Here is a 22,494-nt window from a genome sequence, read left to right on the forward strand (position 1 = left end):
ATAAAACTGTTGGTTTTATTTTGAATAGTTCTATTTAGGCAATGTAATATCCTATTTGTTTTAGCTACAGCTTTTCAGCATTGGCCATGAATCTTTTAGAGAGTTATGAATAAGAACTTGTCAATTGATTTTAATTAGTTATCATGTAGTGTGTAAGTACACTTAGTATTTATCCTGCCCACGTGCAATACATACACTTATCCAAGTTAAAGGACATTTGCCAAAGTTTAGTCCAATCACCTAACACATTTAAATTTGTTCTACTGCACAGTCCTGACATCCACACAAATTGTATCATCTGCAAACTTGCATATACCATCATCTACATGCAGGGCATTCATAAAAATAGTAAAATGCAATTTCCCTAAAACCAATCCCTGTGGGACACCACTAGTAACCAGTCTCCAAGCAAATCCATAACAATTAACCACAACCTTCTGCCTATGGGAATGCAACCAATTCCTAATCCATGTCAAGTTTATGAACCTGGAGTTCCTTGGATGTGACTTATCACCCTTTATAAAAATCGGCATCACACGAGCATCTTTCCAATCCAAAGGGCACAATCCCAGACTCCAACAAGGTGTTAAAGATAAGGGCAAGGGGCTTGCAAATCACCTGTTCCAACTCAGGTGAATGTCATCAGGACTCACATCGTGCTCTACTTTAAGGTGCCTTATTTTATTTGAGGCATCTGCCTCTTTTGTTGTAATATTCCCAATTTTCCAGTTTACAGTGCAATCCATATCTAGTCTTTGGGCATCATCCAGAGGAGTCTAGGCTGATGCAAAGTAATCATTGAACACCTTTGTCATGCCGAGATTCCACTTCAATCTGTCCTGAAGTGTGTCAGTGATCCTAAGAAATCCTTAATGGTCCACTGACTGCAAATTCACTAAAAAGCCTTTGCCATTACTCCTGTAATTATCAACGATTTTCTTTCCCATTAATCTCTTAGCTGCTCTAATAGTTACTTTTGTTACCTGATTGTGCGTGATACTTATGTCTACTTTCTTGTCAGTTGTTTTCCTGCATCTACATTTAGCCACATTTCTGAAATACCTGATATATAAATTTTCTAATGATGTATAAGACTGTAATTCCATCAATTTATTTCTAATACTCCTTGCATTTTCATAAAAGCATTTTAAGAGTCTATTTGTTAGCTGAATTGAGGTTACTTCCCCTTTGTATCCTTGCCCCTTGGCTATAGAATGGCTGGATGTTTCATTGAGGTTACCTATCCTAGAGGAGACAGATAGCGTCAGTGTTTTTGCATTGAATACATTCACAAATTTCACAAAAGCCACCCAATGTTCTTCCAGTGAATCATACTGAAGCAAGTAAAGACACGTTTATATATACAAGAAGAATCAAAACTATTGCAGAGACACTACATATGAGAATCACCAGTTAGAAGTTATAAATTTTTCTCCTTTTTAATATAACACAGAGACAAACTGAGAAACTTTCATTCAGACTATACCATATAAAAACAAAACATCTAGTGCTGTGAAGGCCAGCGAGACTGTGGCCCCAATGTCAGATACAATATTTCCATCTACCCACCCATAGCTGAGATTATAACCATCTGCCATGAGATGCAACAGGATGCTTTCAAGTTCGTGAATGCCAGTAACAAGATCTAGTACAAAAGACTGTTGGCTAACTTTCCCTCAGTGAAACAGACATACAAGGTGAAGGGTACCAGCATAATGAATTTGCTGCAGTCTCCCATGGTTTAGAGGGGGTATATTGTCGAGCCAGCGCTATCCATATACAAATAATTACTGAACCTGCACTAAATCTCTCCGGGTGCTTTTGCAATGCAGATATTAAGTAAATACTATTAACCTATTTAATGCCTGAAATGAATAATTCTGTGCTCTTGTACTCCCAGTGTTATAGTTCTAAATCTGGCTAATGAGTCTCATTGAGTGTGTTAGTCTCACTGGGAACATGGGATTGAAAAATTATCCTTTAAGTGTTTGTATGGGGACAGTGCTGTTCAAAAAATACACCCCCCACAAGTAACATCGCTGCAGTTTCTCTTATGCTATATGTTTGTCATTGACAGGTTTGTTTAAGAGGGGCTGCATCCAGTGTTTCTTCCCTTCCTTCTTCGCCTGCAGAGGCGTATGCTGAAATATGATTCCAGAACCAATTGCAGCCCCCTCATGGCTGATCTAAATAGCCATTCTTCATTTGTAAGCCTTGACAGTGATTGCCAACAAGCTTTGTAACCATGCAGAACATCACAGCCAAGCTTGGTTCTGCCCTAACCTGACATCCACTTGCATGCAGTTCCCAGCAAGGGTTCACTCAGTAGTGACAAGGAGTAGAAAACCTGGGTGAATTTTCACTCCCTGTTATGGTGGGAGGCCAATTACAGCATCTTGTCTGCTGTCCTAGATGAGATCAGTTAACTAAGCGCACAGCAAGAATGAATCCTGAGACCTTCCTGCTTTCTATAGTTCAGTATCACACTGGTACTGAGCATATACTCAGCCATCGGGCAAGCAAATTTTTAAGCAGTAAAATCTCACTTCTACCATTTGTGGATGAAAAGGACCTAATTCAATATGAAATAAGCTGGAATTGTTGAATTGTTCTCCCTAGAGCTGAGAAGGCTAAGAGACATTTTGATAGAGCTATTTAAAATCATGAAGGGTTTCTAAAGAGGAACTAAAGAGAAACTGTTTCCGATGGCTGAAGTGTCAATAACCAGATGGCACAGATTTAAGGTGATTGGCAAAACAACCAGGGGCAAACATGAGGAAAAACTTTTTTTACAAAATGAGTAGTTAGGATTTGGAACGGCACTGCCTGATAAGGTGGTGGAAACAGTAGCTTTCAAAAGGGAATTGGATAAATACTTCAAGGAGAAAAAATTGTGGGGATTTGGGGAAAGAGCTGGAGAATGGGACTAACTGGATTATTCTTTGAAAGAGCTGGCACAGACTCGATGGCCAAAATGGTCTCCTTCAGTGCTGTACTATCCTATGATTCTATGAATTTTAGGAAAATGAACAAGACAGAAGAATTTCACAAAAACCGGGATCTACAACTTCTCTGTGAGTTTCCTGTTAAAAGAGATTAAAACTTGCTTTTCAAAATGGTTGCTCTTAAAGATATTCCACTAGACTGAGTAACACACCATTACAAGTATAAACATGCAATTATCTCACATCTTTATAGCAGGACCAGCCCTATGATAGCAATCAACATGAGAATTCCAGCCAAAACACAAATGCCGATGAAAACAATATCGCTGGTATCTTGCATTCTGGAAACCTCTGATCCATCCACTACCTTCGACTCCTCAGGGTTTGAATCCACCAGACTCACAGCCTGTTGCTGGAGCTGGTACAGTTCTGTGTCTGTAATTACGTTGTACAAGGCTGCTTTTCTCTTGAGGTCACACTGCACCTCGTATTCCTGGGTGTCATCCCGTGTTCCATCAGAAAAGTTTATGTACAAAATATTCACAAAGATGGTGATATTCCTTCTTCTCTGCAAAGTCAAAAACAAAACAGTGACCTGTTTCCAATTGCTTGTTGCATACGGATTAACTCTGAAAGACACAGTGCTGGATTTTACCAGCTCTTTGGAGATGGGCTGGGAGGTGGGAGGGCTGGTAAAATTGCAACGGAAGCCTGATGCCTTCCCGCCATCATGGCATTTTACCAGTGGCGGGAACCTCAACGGTAATTAAGGGCCATCTCCCGCCCCACCAGCATTTTACCAGCATCAGGAGGGGTCGCAACTGCGCAGGGAGACAACCTGATAAACACTGGCATCCTCCAAGCAGGTTCCCAGGCCGGGTGTGGGGGGGATCCCCAAATGGCTGCTCCGTGACCCACAGAGGGGCCTCCGGCAGCAATGGCATCCCCCGTGGCTACAGCGTCACCAGTTGGAAGGTGTTCCCCCCTCTCCTCACCCCGATCACCAGGGCCTGCCTGCCTGGCCACGGCTTGCTGAAAAAAAACTTACCTTGTCTTCGAGGGCACCTCCTTTATCTTTCAGCCTCAGCAGTGGCCACCTCTAAAGATGGCACTGCCAAGGCTGTCGGCCCACTGATTGGGCTGGCAGCTCTGGGAGGCAGGCAATCATCCTCAATTGGATGGCAGTCCTAATGGTGGCCTGTTAATTGGCCACCGCTGGTAAAATGCCGCCCCAGGGTCCCGCCATGGGCTTGACACCCGCTTTCGGTCCCAGCAACGAGACTTCTTCCCTGCTCGAAAGATTTACCCACAGAGCTTAAAAAGGGGCAGTGCCACTTTCTCCTTCGTAAGAATGTAAGAAGCCAAGGAATGGAAAAGGATATTCATCCTTTGAGGCTGTTCATTTCGCAGACAACGTACTCCACATGAAACAAATTTTCAATTTACCTTAAATTCTGGGTGGTTTGCACGTGAACCAATGCCCACTTTAAACCCGGCTGAACTTCTTCAAACTCATTTTATGAGAGACTCGCCCAACCAGCAGAGAAGACTTTCATCCTATAGGCATCAGCCTCAGACTTGAAATGATTGCATGCTAAGTCAATTCATCATCTGATTTTTAAAATCTGGTTACTTGCTACTTTCTGATATTTTCCAGGCTAAATCTGCTCCCTCCCTCTCACCTCCTTCCCTCCCTCTCTTTCACTCTCTGCTTCTAGCCCACGGCCAATGTATAGATTTCTGAAACAAAACAAATGCTTTACTTAACAGTATGGAGAAGGATAAGTGCTGCAGTCATACTACAGGCAGTACGACCGGCACTTATCTGCTCATAATTTTGATTTTCATGATACAGACATTTTTGTGATCTTATTAGTCTTGTTGCTTGATTAGATTATTAAACTGAAAGGACACCTTTGACAGTCAATTACCTGGGTCTTTGTTCCACAGGCATCAAACCGGGAGATTATCTTGTATGTTGAGCCAAATACCTGAGCCATACAGCCTTGTCTTCCTAGATAAATGTTGCTTGAACTGAGTGAAGGAACAGTCTGCATAGCAATCTGAATCTGGAAGTCTGTTCTACTGCAGCTGATGTTCATGGGAACAACTGAAACAAATAAAAGAAGCAAAACTCAGTTAATACTCAGTAGCTCTGTCTGCATCGGTTACACAGAACACTGAACTTTGGAGGGTCTGATGACTCAGTTGGTAAATACACTGCCCAGTGCAGTACTGAGCTCCCTGATTCAGTTGGTAAATACACTTCCCAATGTGGTACTAGGTCCGTGGTTCACATGTTAAATGCCCTGCCTTGTGCGCCACTGGGCCAGTAGATTCAGTTGGTAAACAATGTAGTAATGAGCTATACAGACCAGGAAGGTTCCTGGTTCAATCCCTGATCTGTTTTACGATAGTTTCTTTCAGCTGGGGCAGCAGTAGGTGCGCTACAATTGGCATCAAGGTGCGCCCTCCCACTCTCGGTGAGGGAGGGAAATAATCATCCAGTGCTCCCTCTCTTAACCATCATCTAGTTATCTCTGTTGAAAATGTACACTTGTGGGCATACCTGTAAATGAAAGGACAGGACCATGCTTGGCTATAATGGCCCTCATAGTTGAATAGCTTGCCCAAACAACTCCATAGGTTCACACATAAAGAGCAGCTACTTAGGTGAAGTAATGGAGGGTTGTCTGTGCTTTTGGAACCTTATCACAGCATGGTTAGGAAGAAAATCAGAGGATAAATGAAATACTGATTTAAAAAAAACTTATTTAACATCCTACCCTTAGAAAATCAATCAATAGAATACAATATGAAAGATACCTATAGATATCACAAATAGTGAGAAGGGGTTACAAGAATCTTGAAACCAACAGAATCTGGGATTGTTAGTCTCTGTGCACATTTTTCCACAGTTTCCACAAGGTCTTGTTGCCTGTCTATCTGCTATTGTATTGTTATATTTTTACTGTTTATAAGATTTCACTATTTGATCTAGAGGAATTCTGGGGTAATTTATAAGGTCAAGTTTAGACTACAAAGGATTAACTCCAAGTTATCAATGCTGATGATGATGGTTAGATTGGAGCACCAGACAGTGCAGCCATTACATTATGGGCTTTCACATGTACTCAAGTCTCTGGAGTGGGACTTGAACCCACAACCTTCTAACTCAGAGCTGGGAATGCTACCACTGAGCTGCACCATCAGCAGAGTTATGGATCCTTAACTGAAGCTGTCATTCCCACCATGATGCTTTCTTTGCCCATCAGGTATATCATTAGATATGTTCCCACCCAGATTCCACAGTTAATGATACCTCTCCATGGTGACCTCTCCACTTACCACTGGTGTATGATACATGGAAGCCACGAGAAGCTGTATTCCTGTCAGCAGACAACACAAATAAAAGTCTGTTCCCATTGGACAGCACTGAAGGGGGTGAGTTCTGGCCACACCATTTTCCCAACAACGTGTCAGTCTCACTGTCTCCATCAAAGATTGCCAGAAAGTCGTAGTCGCAGGCGTCACTCAGGCTGTCCCTGTCCTCCAGCTCAAAATCAGTAAAGTGAACTTTGACTTTGTAACCCTGAGGCTGCTGGACTGTCCAATGACAGTTGATATTATTGGGGTAAATATTTGGGTATCGAGGGCTGGAGAAATTCCCTTTAATGGCTGTGAATACTTGCTGACATTCACCTGTAGGAGATGAGACACAAAATATAAATATTAACCCTTAAAAATATTATTTACAAATAAATGATCAATTATAAAGTTGGGCAGTAAACAAAAGCCACAAAATAGGGTAGGCGGTGGCGTAGTGATATTATCACTGGACTAGTAACCCAGAAACCCAGGGTATTGATCTGAAGACATGGGTTTGAATCCCACCACAGCAGAAGGTGGAATTTGAATTTAATTAATAAATCTGGAATTAAAAGCTAGTCTAATGATGGCCATGAAACCATTGTCAATTGTTGTAAAAACCCATCTGGTTCACTAATATCCTTTAGGGAAGGAAATCTGCTGTCCTTACCTAGTCTGGCCTACATGTGACTCCAGACCCAGAGCAATATGGTTAACGCTTACATGCCCTCTGAAATGGTCCAGCAAGCCACTCAGTTGTACCTAACCACAACGAAGACGATAAAAAGGAATGAAACCGGACAGACCACCTGGCATCGAACTAGGCACCGGAAATGACAACGGCAAACCTGTCGACCCTGCAAAATCCTCCTTACTAACATCTGGGGGCTTGTGCCAAAGTTGGGAGAGCTGTCCCACAGACTAGTCAAGCAACAGCCTGACATAGTCATACTCACGGAATTGTAAGTTACAGACAATGTCCCAGACACTGCAATCATTATCGCTGGGTATGTCCTGTCCCACCGGCAGGACAGACCCACTGAGGTGGCGGGACAGTGGTCTACAGTAAGGAGGGAGTTGCCCTCGGAGTCCTCAACATCGACTTCGGACCCCATGAAGTCTCATGGCATCAGGTCAAACATGGGCAAGGTAACCTCCTACTGATTACCACCTACCGCCCTCCCTCAGCTGATGAGTCAGTAGTCCTCCATGTTGAACAACACTTGGAGGAAGCACTGAGGGTGGCAAGGGCGCAAAATGTACTTTGGGTGGGGAACTTCAATGTCCATCACCAAGAGTGGCTCGGTAGCACCACTAATGACCGAGCTGGCCGAGTACTAAAGGACACGGCTGCTAGACTGGGTCTGCGGCAGGTCGTAGGGGAACCAACACGAGGGAAAAACATACTTGACCTTGTCCTCACCAATCTGCCTGCCGCAGATGCTTCTGTCCATGACAGTATTGGTAGCAGTGATCACCGCACAGTCCTTGTGGAGACAAAGTCCCGTCTTCACATTGAGGATACCGTCCATCGTGTTGTGTGGCACTATCACCGTGCAAAATGGGATAGATTTTGAACAGGTCTAGCAATGCAAAACTGGGCATCCATGAGGCGCTGTGGGCCATCAGCAGCAGCAGAATTGTACTCAACCACAATCTGTAACCTCATGGCCCGGCATATCCCCCACTCTACCATTACCATGAAGCCAAGAGACCAACCCTGGTTCAATGAAGAGTGCAGGAGGGAATACCAGGAGCAGCACCAGGCATACCTCAAAATGAGGTATCAACCTAGTGAAGCTACAACCCAGGACTACTTGCGTGCCAAAGTGCATAAGCAGCATGCAATAGACAGAGCTAAGCAATCCCATAACCAACGGATCAGATCTAGCCTCTGCAGTCCTGCCACATCCAGTCGTGAACGGTGGTGGACAATTAAACAACTAACTGGAGGAGGTGGCTCCACAAATACGCCCATCCTCAATGATGGGGGAGCCCAGCACATCAGTGCGAACGATAAGGCATTTGCAACAATCTTCAGCCAGAAGTGCCGAGTTGATGATCCAACTTGGCCCCCTCCTGAAGTCCCCAGCATTACAGATGCCAGTCTTCAGCCAATTCGATTCACTCCACGTGATATCAAGAAACGACTGAAGGCACTGGATACTGCAAAGGTCCTGACAATATTCCGGCAATAGTACTGAAGACCTGTGCTCCAGAACTTGCCGCACCCCTAGCCAAGCTGTTCCAGTACAGCTACAACACTGGCATCTACCCGGCAATGTGGAAAATTGCCCAGGTATGTCCTGTATACAAAAAGATGGACAAGACAAACCCGGCCAATTACCACCCCATCAGTCTACTCTCAATCATCAGTAAAGTGATGGAAGGTGTCATCAACAATGCCATCAAGCAGCACTTGCTTAGCAATAACCTGCTCAGTGATGCTCAGTTTGGGTTCCGCCAGGGCCACTCAGCTCCTGACCTCATTACAGCCTTGGTTCAAACATGGACAAAAGAGCTGAACTCAAGAGGTGAGGTGAGAGTGACTGCCTTCGACATCAAAGCAGCATTTGACCAAGTATGGCATCAAGGAGCGCTAGCAAAACTGGAGTCAATGGGAATCAGGGGGAAAATTCTCTGCTCGTTGGAGTCATACCTAGCGCAAAGGAAGATGGCTGTGGTTGTTGGAGGTCAATCATCTGAGCTCCAGGACATCACTGCAGGAGTTCCTCAGGGCCAAGTGTCCTAGGTGCAATCATCTTCAGCTGCTCCATCAATGACCTTCTTTCAATCATAAGGTCAGAAGTGGGGATGTTTACTGATGATTGCACAATGTTCAACACCATTCGCGACTCCTCAAATACTGAAGCAGTCCGTGTAGAAATGCAGCAAGGTCTGGACAATATCCAGGCTTGGGCTGATAAGTGGCAAGTAACATTTGCGCCACTCAAGTGCCAGGCAATGACTATCTCCAACAAGAAAGAATCTAACCATCTCCCCTTGACATTCAATGGCATTACAATCACTGAAACCCCAATATCAATATCCTGGGGGCTACCATTGACCAAAAACTGAACTGGAGTAGCCATATAAATACCGTGGCTACAAGAGCAGGTCAGAGGCTAGGAATCCTGCAGCGAGTAACTCACCTCCTGATTCCACAAAGCCTGTCCACCATCTACAAGATACAAGTCAGGAGTGTGATGGAATACTCTGCACTTGCCTGGATGGGTGCAGCTCCAACCAACGCTCAAGAAGCTCGACACCATCCAGGACAAAGCAACCCGCTTGATTGGCACCCCATCCACAAACATTCATTCCCTCCACCAATGCACAGTGGCAGTATCTACCATCTACAAGATGCACTGCAGCAACGCATCAAGGCTCCTTGGACAGCACCTTCCAAACCCGCGACCTCTACCACCTCAAAGGACAAGAGCAGCAGATGCATCACCACCTGCAAGTTCCCGTCCAAGTCACACACCATCCTGACCTGGAACTATATCGCCTTTCCTTCACTGTCACTGGGTCAAAATCCTGGAACTCCCTTCCTAACAGCACTGTGGGTGTACCTACCCCACATGAACTGCAGCAGTTCAAGAAGGCAGCTCACCACCACCTTCTCAAGGGCAATTTGGGATGGGCAATAAATGCTGGCATAGCCAGTGACGCCCACATCCCATGAATGAATTTTTAAAAAATGATTTCTACTTAGAATTGACAGTGATCCTTTGAGGATCCTGGATGTGAAGGAATTGGCCCGTGACAGGTTCATTATGTTGGCTGGTAAGCTTTTGTGCCCATTGAGACAAGGGAATGTTGAAGGTGGGAAATGGAACACTTTCCCAATTAGAGCTCCCAATGTCAATATTAAGTAGTCCCACGGCTAACATACCACAGTTAGGTGCAGAGTTTGTTATCTTCTATACTGTCCCAACAATGGTCCCAAAATTCCTCAGATTTCACCAGGATTGCCCCCCTCGCCACCACTCCCCCCTCAGATTCCTGGTGTCCTCGCATGCAGATCCTGACAGAGTTAGCAGGGTCAGTGAGAGGGCAACCCAATTAGCATGGGGCAAGCAAGCACAAGCATAAGCCTCTGGCACCAACTGACTCACAAGGCCAGAGATTCCATTATTCACCCACTGCCCACCCTGCCACCACCCCAAACGTGGCCATGGTCCCCTCAGCCTCCTGAGCAAGAAAGCAATCCTGAAATTTATGTTAAAACTTACAGGTAGGGATCTTTGGAGGTCCAGACTGTTTGCCTGATCTGCACCCCACTAGTGAAGCCCACATGTACTCTTGTGCAGGCTGGTATGGCTCATCTTACTTGACATACGTTGATTCTCAAATGGGCCTAAGCTGCTGAGCCTCCTGGCACAGAGACTCCAACCTTGAGCTTCACCCTGTGTCATCATTTGATTTGTAATGGACAGAAACTAAGTAACTAGGAAACTCCTGGAAATGCTGGTGACATGGGACAACTTATTTCCTTGGGGTTCTGCCAGTCTCTTTTTTGCCAGAGTTACAGTGGGAGACCGTTGTAACCCTGAGGAACTAATGGAATCACAGAACAACATACCCTACAGAACCATGTGACATTTACATTTCTCACAGCAGTCATTCTTGTGGCCTCGCTGAATAAGATTGTTTGTTCAATTGAGAAATATAGATGAGGCAGCAAGTCTTTGAGGACAACACCAAGTAAGAAAAGAGGAGTGGACCCTCAAACCTTGAGATTGTAAGAGGAAAGGAAGACTAGTAATTATTTCCATAGTTTTGGAAATGAAGAGTAGAAAATGGTGCAGTAAGTCAATGCAGTGAAAATGCGTTGTAGCAGAAGGCAGTGTAGGTCAGTGTTCTTGATGCTTTGTGGGAACTAGAGAGAAAGGTTTGGTAAAGCAAAGCCCATAGCAACATCAGTAAAATGGAGAGTCACAAGAAAATTTGTAACAGAGTGGAAGAGTGGCTGGAGAAGGATTGCCAAACAGATGAGATTTTTCTTGTATCCTTTTTAGTAGTGTGAAAGAGTTGACAGAACAATCTCCTTAGATATAGAAACACTATTCAAGTCTTGGAGAGGTATGAACATAGTAGAGAGTTGAGAAATCTTGAGGGGAACAAAAATGTTCAGCAAGAAAGAAGAAGCAACTTTCTTTGCAAGCAGTTTTATGAAAAGAAGACAGTCAGGAGTCCATTTGAGTTGCCCAGCTCTGACCTTGCCTCTCTCTCTGCACACTGTCAGGTTGCCAAAGCCCTTGCCTGCGCTAATTTTATGCTGAGGATTGTTCCTTTTGGTCCCCGGCATCCGAAAGCTCTCGACCCAATTTCCTGGTCCTGCCCTCTGGCCCTGACATCAGTGCTGATGATTTTGGGAGGGAGACTATCTTGCAATATTTAAATAAGGCCCAGGAGTTAAAATGGTCCAAGCCCCTTGCTGAGATCCCAAAGGGGTTTCTCTCCCACCTGCACCCCCATCTGTCCTAAGCATGACCCCAGAAAAAAAAATCGAGGCCATAGTATCTCTGAATAATGGAAATAAACAACAATTTTGGCTGCCCCAGATGGTTGTCAAATTAATGTCTATTAGTGACTAATTATGGGTATTGTACTGTGCCTCCACATCAAAGAGCAACTTAGTTGAAACACCTAAGCTCATTTCTTATAGGACCATTACACCCAACAGAGAGAAAGGCCTTTCCTCTCATCGGTCTGAAATTTTTCTCTTTCCAGCCCGTGCAAAGCAAACAACAGCCTGGGGATGAAACCTGGGTTGGGGACTTCCTACACCACGAGTTTCTAAACTTGGCATCAGAGGAGAAAGCACAATATTTAATCCACCATGTCAGGTACCCTGCACCCCTCACCCCATCCTAATTTGTTGTTTCTAAATTACTTCCCTGAAATATTATACTTGAAGACTTCCTCTACAGACCATAGGAAACATCTGTTTCACCTTGTTGTCAGCAAAGAGTTTTCATACTCACTGGGAGAAAACTTAAATAGAAGGAACAGTGACAGCAGCGACTCAGTCTGAAAATAAATCAGCTCCGCTCACCTAACTGGTGAGTGTTTACTGTAGTATCCGAAGGTTTTCTATTATTCTACCTACTCCTCAAAGACATTTTTATAACTCCCCTGTTGCAAGTGTACTGTATAGTGGGTTATTCAACTATACAGATTTAGCAGACCTGGCTTCGACTGTGTTTGTGGATTTCAACTGAGGTAGCTAAAATTAGCCTTAGTGTCTTCAGGCTACGGGTGGGGAAAAAAATCCCATTCCTGATTTTAAACCAGTGATTCTTCATGGAAAAAGCATGTCAGGTGAGGACAGAATCAAACTTGGCTGCAATGCTCCAGTGGTCATACAGCGAACGAATACTCGTTCTTGGGACATTTTACTATATGCAAGAGGTTATGTAAATGCCAAATTGTCTAGAGCACACAATAAGAATGGCCACTCGGGTGAGAACAAAGGATGGTTAACACCTGTGGAGTTTGAGGGGAGAGGAAAGAAAGTTGAACAAACAAAAAGTCCTCACAGCTAATGGTGGGTATGACCTTTAAAGAAGAACTCGTTTTTGTGATTCATTCATGTGATGTGGGTATCACTGGCTAGGCCACCATTTATTGCCCATCCCAAATTGCCCTCGAGAAGGTGGTGGTGAGCTGCCTTCTTGAACCGCTGCAGTCCATGTGAGGTAGGTACACCCACAGTGCTGTTAGGAAGGGAGTTCCAGGATTTTGACCCAGCAACAGTGAAGGAACGGCGATATAGTTCCAGGTCAGGATGGTGTGTGACTTGGAGGGGAACTTGCAGGTGGTGGTGTTCCCATGCATTTGCTGCCCTTGTCCTTCTAGTTGGTAGAGGTCGCGGGTTTGGAAGGTGCTGTCTAAGGAGCCTTGATGCGTTGCTGCAGTGCATCTTGTAGATGGTACACACTGCTGCCACTGTGCGTCAATGGTGGAGGGAGTGAATGTTTGTGGGTGGGGCGCCAATCAAGTGGGCTGCTTTGTTCTGGATTGTGTCGAGCTTCTTGAGCGTTGCTGGAGCTGCACCCATCCAGGCAAGTGGAAAGTATTCCGTCACAGTCCTGACTTGTGCCTTGCAGATGGTGGACGGGCTTTAGGGAGTCAGGAGGTGAGTTACTCGCCGCAGGATTCCTAGCCTTTGACCTGCTCTTGTAGTCACGGTATTTACATGGCTAATCCAGTTCAGTTTTTGCTCAATGGTAACCTTGAGGATATTGATAGTGGGGGAATTCAGCAATTGTAATGCCATTGAATGTCAAGGGGAGATGGTTAGATTCTCTCTTGTTGGAGATAGTCATTGCCTGGCACTTGTGTGGCGCAAATGTTACTTGCCACTTATCAGCCCAAGCCTACATATTGTCCAAGTCTTGCTGCATTTCTACACGGACTGCTTCAGTATTTGAGGAGTTGTGAATGATGCTGAACATTGTGCAATCATCAGCGAACATCTCCGCTTCCGACCTTATGATTGAAGGAAGAACATTGATGAAGCAGCTGAAGATGATTGCACCTAGGATACTACCCTGAGGAACCCCTGCTGTGATGTCCTGGAGCCAAGATGATTGACCTCCAACAACTACAACCATCTTCCTCTGCGCTAGGTATGATTCCAACCAGCGGAGAGTTTTCTCCCGATTCCTATTGACTTCAGTTTTGCTAGGGCTGCTTGATGCCATACTTGGTCAAATGCTGCCTTGGATGTGGTAGGGATATGGGATTAGTGTAGGATTAGTATAAATGGGTGGTTGATGGTCGGCACAGACTCGGTGGGCCGAAGGGCCTGTTTCAGTGCTGTATCTCTAAACTAAACTAAACTAAACTGATGCCAAGGGCAGTCACTCTCACCTCACCGCTTCAGCTCTTTTGGCCATGTGCGAACCAAGGCTGTAATAAGATCAGGAGCTGAGTGGCCCTGGCGGAACCCAAACTGAGCATCACTGAGCAGGTTATTGCTAAGCAAGTGCCACTTGAGAGCACTGTCGATGACACCTTCCATCACTTTACTGATGATGGAGAGTAGACTGATGGGGCGGTAATTGGCTGGGTTGGACTTGTCCTGCTTTTTGTGTACAGCGCATGCCTGGGCAACTTTCCACATTGCTGGGTTGATGTCAGTGTTGCAGCTGTACTGGAACAGCTTGGCTAGGTGCGTGGCACAGATCTTCAGTACTATTGCCGGAATATTGTCAGGGCCCATAGCCTTTGCAGTATCCAGTGTCTTCAGTCATTTCTTGAAGGCACGCGAAGTGAATCGAATTGGCTGAAGTCTGGCATCTGTGATGCTGGGGACTTCAGGAGGAGGCCGAGATGGATCATCAACTCGGCCCTGCTGGCTGAAGGTTGCTGCAAATGCTTCAGCCTTATCCTGCGCACTAATGTGCTGGGCTCCCCCATCATTGAGAGTGGGGAAATTTGTGGAGCCACCTCTTCCAGTTAGTTGTTTAATTGTCCACTATCATTCACGGCTGGATGCGGCAGGACTGCAAAGCTTAAATCTGATCTGTTGGTTATGGGATCGCTTAGCTCTGTCTATCGTATGCTGCTTACGCAGTTTGGCACGCAAGTAGTCCTGTGTTGTAGCGTCACCAGGTTGATACCTCATTTTGAGGTATGCCTGGTGCTGCTCCTGGCATGCCTTCCTGCACTCTTCATTGAACCAGGGTTGGTCTCCTGACTTGATGGTAACGGTAGAGTGCGGGATATGCCGGGCCATGAGGTTACAGATTGTGGATGAATACAATTCTGTTGATGCTGATGGCCTCATGGATGCCCAGTTTTGCATTGCTAGATCTGTTCGAAATCTATCCCATTTAGCACGGTGGTAGTGCTGGACTTCGTCTCCACAAGGACTGTGTGGTGGTCACTCCTACCAATACTGTCATGGACAGAAGCATCTGCAGCAGGCAGACTGGGGAGGACAAGGTCAAGTATGTTTTTCCCTCTTGTTGCTTCCCTCACCACCTGCCGCATACCTAGTCTAGCAGCTATGTCCTTTAGGACTCGGCCAGCTCGGTCAGTAGTGGTGCTATCAAGCCACTCTTGGTGATGGACATTGAAGCCCCCCACCCAGAGTACGTTCTGCGCCCTTGCCACCCTCAGTGCTTCCTCCAACTGGTGATCAACATGGAGGTGTACTGACTCATCAGCTGAGGGAGGGTGGTAGGTAGTAATCAGCAGGAGGTTTCCTTGCCCATGTTTGACCTGATGCCATGAGACTTCATGGGGTCCAGAGTCGATGTTGAGGACTCCCAGGGCAACTCGCTCCCGACTGTATACCACTGTGCCGTCACCTCTGCTGGGTCTGTCCTGCTGGTGGGCCAAGACATACCCGGGGTTGGTGATGACATTGTCTGTAAGGTACGATTCTGTGAGTATGACTATGTCAGGCTGTTGCTTGACTAGTCTGTGGGACTGCTCTCCCAACTCTGACACAAGCCCCCAGATGTTAGTAAGGAGGATTTTGCAGGGCCGACATGGCTGGGTTTGCCTTTGCCATTGTTGTTTCCGGTGCCTAGGTCGATGCCAGATGGTCCATCCGGTTTCATTCTATTTTATTGACTTCGTAGCGGTTAGATACAACTGAGTGGCTTGCTCGGCCATTTGAGAGGGCATGTAAGAATCAACAACATTGCTGTGGGTCTGGAGACACATCAAAGTAGTCTTTTCAAAACAATTTCAAAGAATATTATCCAAGAAATGCTGGAAATACTCAGCAGGTCTGGCAGCATCTGTGGAGAGAGAAGCAGAGTTAACATTTCAGGTCAGTGACCCTTCATCAGAACTGGCAAAGGTTAGAAATGTAACAGGTTTTAAGCAAATAAAGCAGGGGTGGGCCAAGAAATAACAAAAGTAAAGGTGTTGATAGGACAGGGTCACAGAGAATAACTGATCAGAAGGTCATGGAGGTCAGAGATGCACAACCAGTCCCCATCCACCACCACCCTCCTCCGCTTGGCTGAACTTATTCTCACATTGAACAACTTCTTCAACTCCACTCAATTCCTTCAAGTAAAAGGGGTTACTATGGGTACCCGCATGGGTCCTAGTTATGCCTGTCTTTTTGTGGGATATGTCGAACATTCCTTGTTCCAGTCCTAATCAGGCCTCCTCCCCCTAATCTTTTCCGGTACATTGATGAGTGTATCGGTACCGTTTCCTGCCCCCGCCCCGAACTGGAAAACGTCATCAACTTTGCTTCCAATTTCCACCCTTCTCTCACCTTTACATAGTCCATCTACAACCCTTCCCTTCCTCGACTTCTCTGTCTCCATCTCGGGGGATAAGGTGTCTACTAATATTCATTATAAGCCCACCGACTCCCACAGCTACTTCGATTACACTTCTTCACACCCTGCTTCCTGTAAGGACTGCATTCCATTCTCCCAGTTTCTCCGTCTCCAACGCATTTGCTCTGATGATGCTACCTTCCACAATAGCGTTTCTGACATGTCTTCCTTTTCCCTCAACCGAGGAATCCCCCCACTGTGGTTGACAGGGCCCTCAACCGTGTCCGCCCCATTTCCCACACCTCTACCCTCACCCTTCCTCCCAGAACGACGACAGGGTTCCCCTTGTCCTCACTTTCCACCCCACCAACCTCCACATCCAAAGGAACATCCTCTGCCATTTCCGCCACGCCCAGCGTGATGCCACTACCAAATGCATCTTCCCCTCCCCTCCCCCTGTCAGCATTCCAAAGGGATCATTCCCTCCATGGCACCCTGGTCCACTCCTCCATTACCCCCAACACCTCATCCCTTTCCCACAGCACCTTCCAGTGCAATCACAGGAGGTATAATATCTGCACTTTTACCTCCTCTCTCCTCACTATCCAAGGCCCCAAACACTTCTTTCAGGGGAAGCAGCGATTTACTTGGACTTCTTTCAATTTAGTATACTGTATTCGCTGCTCACAATGTGGTCTCCTCTACATTGGGGAGACCAAACGCAAATTGGATGACCGCTCTGTGGAACACCGCCGCTCAGTCCGAAAGCATGACCCCGAGCTTCCGGTTGCTTGCCATTTTCACACCCCCCGTTCTCATGCCCACATGTGTGTCCTGGGCTTGCTGCAGTGTTCCAGTGAACATCAACGCAAGCTCAAGGAACAGCATCTCATTTACCGATTAGACACACTGCAGCCTGCCGGACTGAACACTGAGTTCAATAATTTCAGAGTATGACGGGCCCCCTTTTTTATTCTCATGTTTTTTTGTTTTTTCTTTTGATTTTTTTTAAATTTTAGTTTGTTTCATCATTCATTTTCCTTACCATGTGCCTGCCCACTTTTTTTTCATGTTGTGCTTTGGGCCACAGCTGTTCATTTTTCTGTCCATTAACACCCTCTCTGCACTAACACTTTGTCTTTCAACACACCATTAACATACCATTTGCCTTTGCTCCATGACCTTCTGGTCAGTTATTCTCTGCGACCTTGTCGTATCAACACCTTTACCTTTGTTATCTGCAGTATTTTGCTTTTCTTCAAAGAATATTATCTTTTCTTCAAATCTGACTGCATATCTTACCTGAAAAATAAAATGCTTTGAAGCCCTTTGCACCAATATTGAAGTCTGATTTAAAGACAACAACGAGTTCACTGGTGCTGGAGATGATATCTGGAGGCTTTGTCCCACCACAATAGTGACCCCAGTGTCTTCCGTTCATGCTGGATCCGTCAAACAAGGCCACGTAGTCAAAGCTACAATCTTCATTGTTTTCCAGGTGAAAGTCATAGAAAATCAGATTGACCACTGAGCGATTGGAGACACGAATAAACCAGCGACATTCCGCATTATTAGGGTAATTATCTGGGTACTCAGGACTAGACAGCACCCCAGACAGACCTGTTAACACGCCCCCGCACACATCTGTAAAATAAATAGCATGATTTAAAACTTCAATGTGGACATCTGTAAAATAAATAGCATAATTTAAAACTTCAATGTGGCTGTTATGACCTCAGTGAGACTGTTAATGTTAAAATATGAGATATGAACCCCCAGACCAATTTAAAGAATTACACGACAAGATTTCATGTTTTAAGATTTTTATTATAACAACTAAACTAAAAGGAATCCCCATTAATCAAATAGTACTTTGTAAGAAGTTGATACCTCAGATGACAAAGAGAGGTTTTTACTTATTAAATACTTGAAAACCTCACACCACACTTACACGTTACAGTCATTTTTGATGGCATGTAAGGAGATATTAGGAGAGGTGACCAAAAGCTTGGTCAAAGAGATAGGTTTAAGAAGTGTCTTAAAGGAGAAGAGCATGGTAGAGAGGATGTTGAGAGAGGGAATTGCAGAGCTTTTGGCCTAGGCAACTGAAAGCACAGCCACTAAATGGAGTAGTAATTAAAATCGGGGATACTCAAGAGGCTACAACTGGAGGAGTGCAGAGATTTTGGAGCGTTGTGGGACTGGAGGACATTACAGAGCTAGGGAAGGGTGAGGCCATGGAGGGATTTGAAAACAAGGATAAGAATTTTAAAATCAAGGTGTTGCCGGACTGGGAGCCAATGTAGATTAGTGAGCACAGGAGTGATAGGTGAAGAGAACTTGGTATGAGTTAGAATATAGGCATCAGAGTTTTGGATGAGCTCAAGTTCACAGAAGGTATAGGAGAGCATTGGAATAGACGAGTCTAGAGGTAACAAAGGCATGGATGAGGATTTCAGCAGGAGATAATCTGAGGCAGGATATTGTAGTAACCAACTGTTTGAACAAAACGTATTGATCACACTATGTTGTTATTATTTTGTGGTCCATCTTTCTATAGACTTTTTTTTCTCGTACTCTTTCCAACTTCGGGAACTGTTAAGACTACAGAAATAGAATCCTCCATGCTTTGGTGAGAGTATCTAACCAGGAGTTTCCAACTTACTCAATGTAAATAAGGTTACAAATTGATCTAACCTTTGCTGTATGTAGCAGAGAATCCATGACTGACCACGTGCTTATCTGAGCGGAAAATGATTGACATCACATGCCAGGAAGAGGTGAAGTGAGGAGGAAGGTCTTTCCCACAAAATTTGCCTAGGAGATTTCCCTCATCCTCAGACACTCCATTGTAGATTTTGATGTAATCATATTCACAGTAAGTGTGAAATTCAAGATCAAAGTACTGGAAGGTGAGCAAAATGGAGGAGCCCTCTGTAACAACAATGAGCCATGTACATTCAGTGTCATACGGATAATATCCTGGGAAGTTAGGGCTGGAGAAATTTCCATTCGTTGCAGACAAAATACCACCACATTTAACCCCTAATGGAAAAAAAATCAAAAAATATAACTCTTCTGCACATCATTTGCTTCAATACTTACAAAACATGTTAATAATTTTACAAAGAATATGGCCAGAAGCTTACTCAACAGATCAATGGGCAATGTATCACCCAGTGTGGTACGGAGCCATTTGGGAAAGTTGCAGGTTCTATTCCTTGTCTATGCTAAGTCAGCTGATATCAACTAGGAGACTATTGGCTTTTAACAATTGAAAGAAAGACAGAATTGCATTCATAAAGCATCTTTCATGACTTCTGGATATTTCAAAGTGCTTCACAGTCAATTAATTACTTTAAAGTATAGTGTCAGGTTTTAATGTAAGGAAACTTATCAGGCAATTTGAGCACAGCGAGGTCCCATAAACAGCAATGGGATTAATGAGCAGATAATCTTAGAACAGTTACAGCACGGAATGAGGCCAGTCGGCCCGTTCTGTTCATACTGACTCTCTGTGAGAGCTACTCAGCTTGACCCACTCCCTTTCCTTTTCCCCATAGCCCTGCAAATCTTTTCTCTTGAGACAATTATCCAATTCCCTTTGAAAGCCACAATTGAATCTGCCTCCACCACACTCTCAGGCAGTGCATTCCAGATCCTAACCACTTGCTGTGTAAAAGGTTTTTCCTCATGTTGCCTCTGGTTCTTTCGCTAATCACCTTAAGTTGGTGTCCTCTGGTTCCCAACCCTTCTGTCAATGGAACTATCTCTCCTTATTCACTCTGATTTTGAACACCTCTATCAAATGTCCTCTCAACCTTCTCTTCTCTGAAGAGAACAGCCCCAGCTTCGCCAGTCTATCCATGTAACTGAAGTCTCTCATCCCTGGAACCATTCTTGTAAATTTTTTCTGCACTCTCCCCAATGTGTTCCTATCCTTCCTAAAGTGTGGTGCCCATAATTGAACACAACACTCCAGTTGAGACCGTACCCGTGTTTTATAAAGGTTCACCATAACTTCCTTGTTTTTGTACTCTATGCCTCTATTTATAAAGCCCAGGATCCTGAATGCCATATTCACCATTTTCTCGAGCTGCCCTGCCACCTTCAACAATTTGTGCACATATACATACCCCCAGGTCCCTCTGCTCCTGCACCCCCTTTAGAATTGTATCCTTTTGTTTATATTGTTTCTACTTTTTCTTCCTCCCAAAATGTATCACTTCACACTTCTCTACATTAAATTTCACCTGCCATGTGTTCGCCCATTCCACCAGCCTATGTCCTCTTGAAGTCTATGACGATCCTTTTTAAGTTATGTTGGTTGAGAGATAAATATTGACCAGGAAACCAGAGAGAACTCCCCTTTTCTTCTTCCAATAGTGCAATCAGATCTTTTATGTTCACCTGAGAGGGTAGATGGAGTGTAGTTTTAATATCTCATCAGAAAGACGGCACCTCTGACAGTGCTGTATTTCCTCAGTACTTAAGTTTCAGCCTAGATCATCTGCTAAATTGGATTCAGTGCCCTTGAAATGCAGCAAATCAATCAGGATTTGCACTCCTCATCACTATCAAGTGACCCAATAACCATCTGTGGACATAAAGTGTGAACAGAATTTAGTTTGGCTGTGATGACCTTCATAATCGAATGGCCCAACAATATGACTCACAGGTGAAGAATGTTCTCATCGGTGAGGTACGGAATTCGTCCATCACACAGTCAGTGCCATTAAGAATGGAGTACAGAAAATTGGTTGGGGTGTGGGGGGGGGGGGGGGGAGGATGGCGGGGTGGGTTGTGGAGGCAGAGAAGAAAAATGGACAGACTGCAGGGGTGATCTTCAGCATCAGATATTCATTTTTACTAAAATTACAGGTTTTAAATCCTAACCACAGTTTCAGCCCGAGAACAAACTCTGCTTTGACACAGTGAGCTGACATCATAACCTGCATAGTCATTATTCACTGAAATTTGTACTTTTGTTTCTATTGACCCCGAGTTCAATGGAAATAAGCTTAACATTGTTCACACTTTTTTCTTATCAAGATTGAAAAGTAATTTCCTAAAAACAAAGGAAGAAGAGGGAGAACAAGAGAGAGAGATATTATCCATTTAAACCCAAGCAATATATAGGCAACAGTTAAAAACACTTTACCTGGTCTGGCTGCGACTCTGCAGACAATCCACAATAACAACACTCCCACGGCAACCTGTCCTACACTATTTTGCATTGCTGAACGTATTAAGAAAACTAAAAACGCAGACAGGAAAGGCAAAATTATATAATTCTTTACAGCAACATATGAAGTAACACACAATGGTTGTAGAATTAATACTGGCATTAATAATTCACTAGCAGTCTGAATTAGTAACTTGATCCATCTCTGGCTCCTTTCAGTAAATATTAATGAGCTGGATCCAATGTCCCCACCCTCCACACTGTACTATACAACTGGATGTACAATGTTTGGAACAATGATGCAAATATTTAATTTACTGAAGTCATAAATATTCTCTCGTAAATTTAGGAATGATCCCATCTTCATTAATTATTTTATGGAAATCTTTACAATTTAACATTAAAAATGGATCCATTTAACAGACACTGAACCAGTTAAAAATTGTTAAGTACAAAACAGCAAAAAAGCCTAAGAGGGATTTTAAAAGCTCTGAGGTTGCTCGCTTTAAAGACTGTAATTAGAAACCCATGGACTTCAGGTCTACGAGTTCCCCCACTGCTTCACCACCACCACCCTTCTCTCCACCACCCTTGGTACTACCCTCCCTTTTAATTCAAGTTTTTTTTTTGTTGCTTATTTTGAATAGCAATTTTTGTAAATCTTTGTAAAATTCAATTTAATTTTCTCCTATTAAGGCAAGGGTCATCAACCTGCACCTCTGGGATCCGA

The 22,494-nt window shown here is 44.4% G+C and overlaps 1 protein-coding gene across 1 annotated transcript; it reads right to left on the reverse strand.

Annotated features, from left to right (window-relative positions):
* Positions 1-1,437: 1,437 nt before the first annotated feature.
* Positions 1,438-20,920, reverse strand: cdcp2 (CUB domain containing protein 2). The gene is made up of 6 exons (XM_068037524.1): positions 20,833-20,920; positions 19,277-19,624; positions 17,882-18,223; positions 6,294-6,647; positions 4,877-5,055; positions 1,438-3,513 (listed from the first exon to the last, which is right to left on the reverse strand). Exons 1-6 carry the CDS (start codon positions 20,849-20,851, stop codon positions 3,193-3,195), a joined length of 1,563 nt encoding a protein of 520 aa, XP_067893625.1. The 5' UTR covers positions 20,852-20,920; the 3' UTR covers positions 1,438-3,192.
* Positions 20,921-22,494: the final 1,574 nt, after the last annotated feature.

This window comes from Heterodontus francisci, chromosome 8, assembly GCF_036365525.1.
Source record: "Heterodontus francisci isolate sHetFra1 chromosome 8, sHetFra1.hap1, whole genome shotgun sequence".
Lineage (NCBI taxonomy): Eukaryota > Metazoa > Chordata > Chondrichthyes > Heterodontiformes > Heterodontidae > Heterodontus > Heterodontus francisci.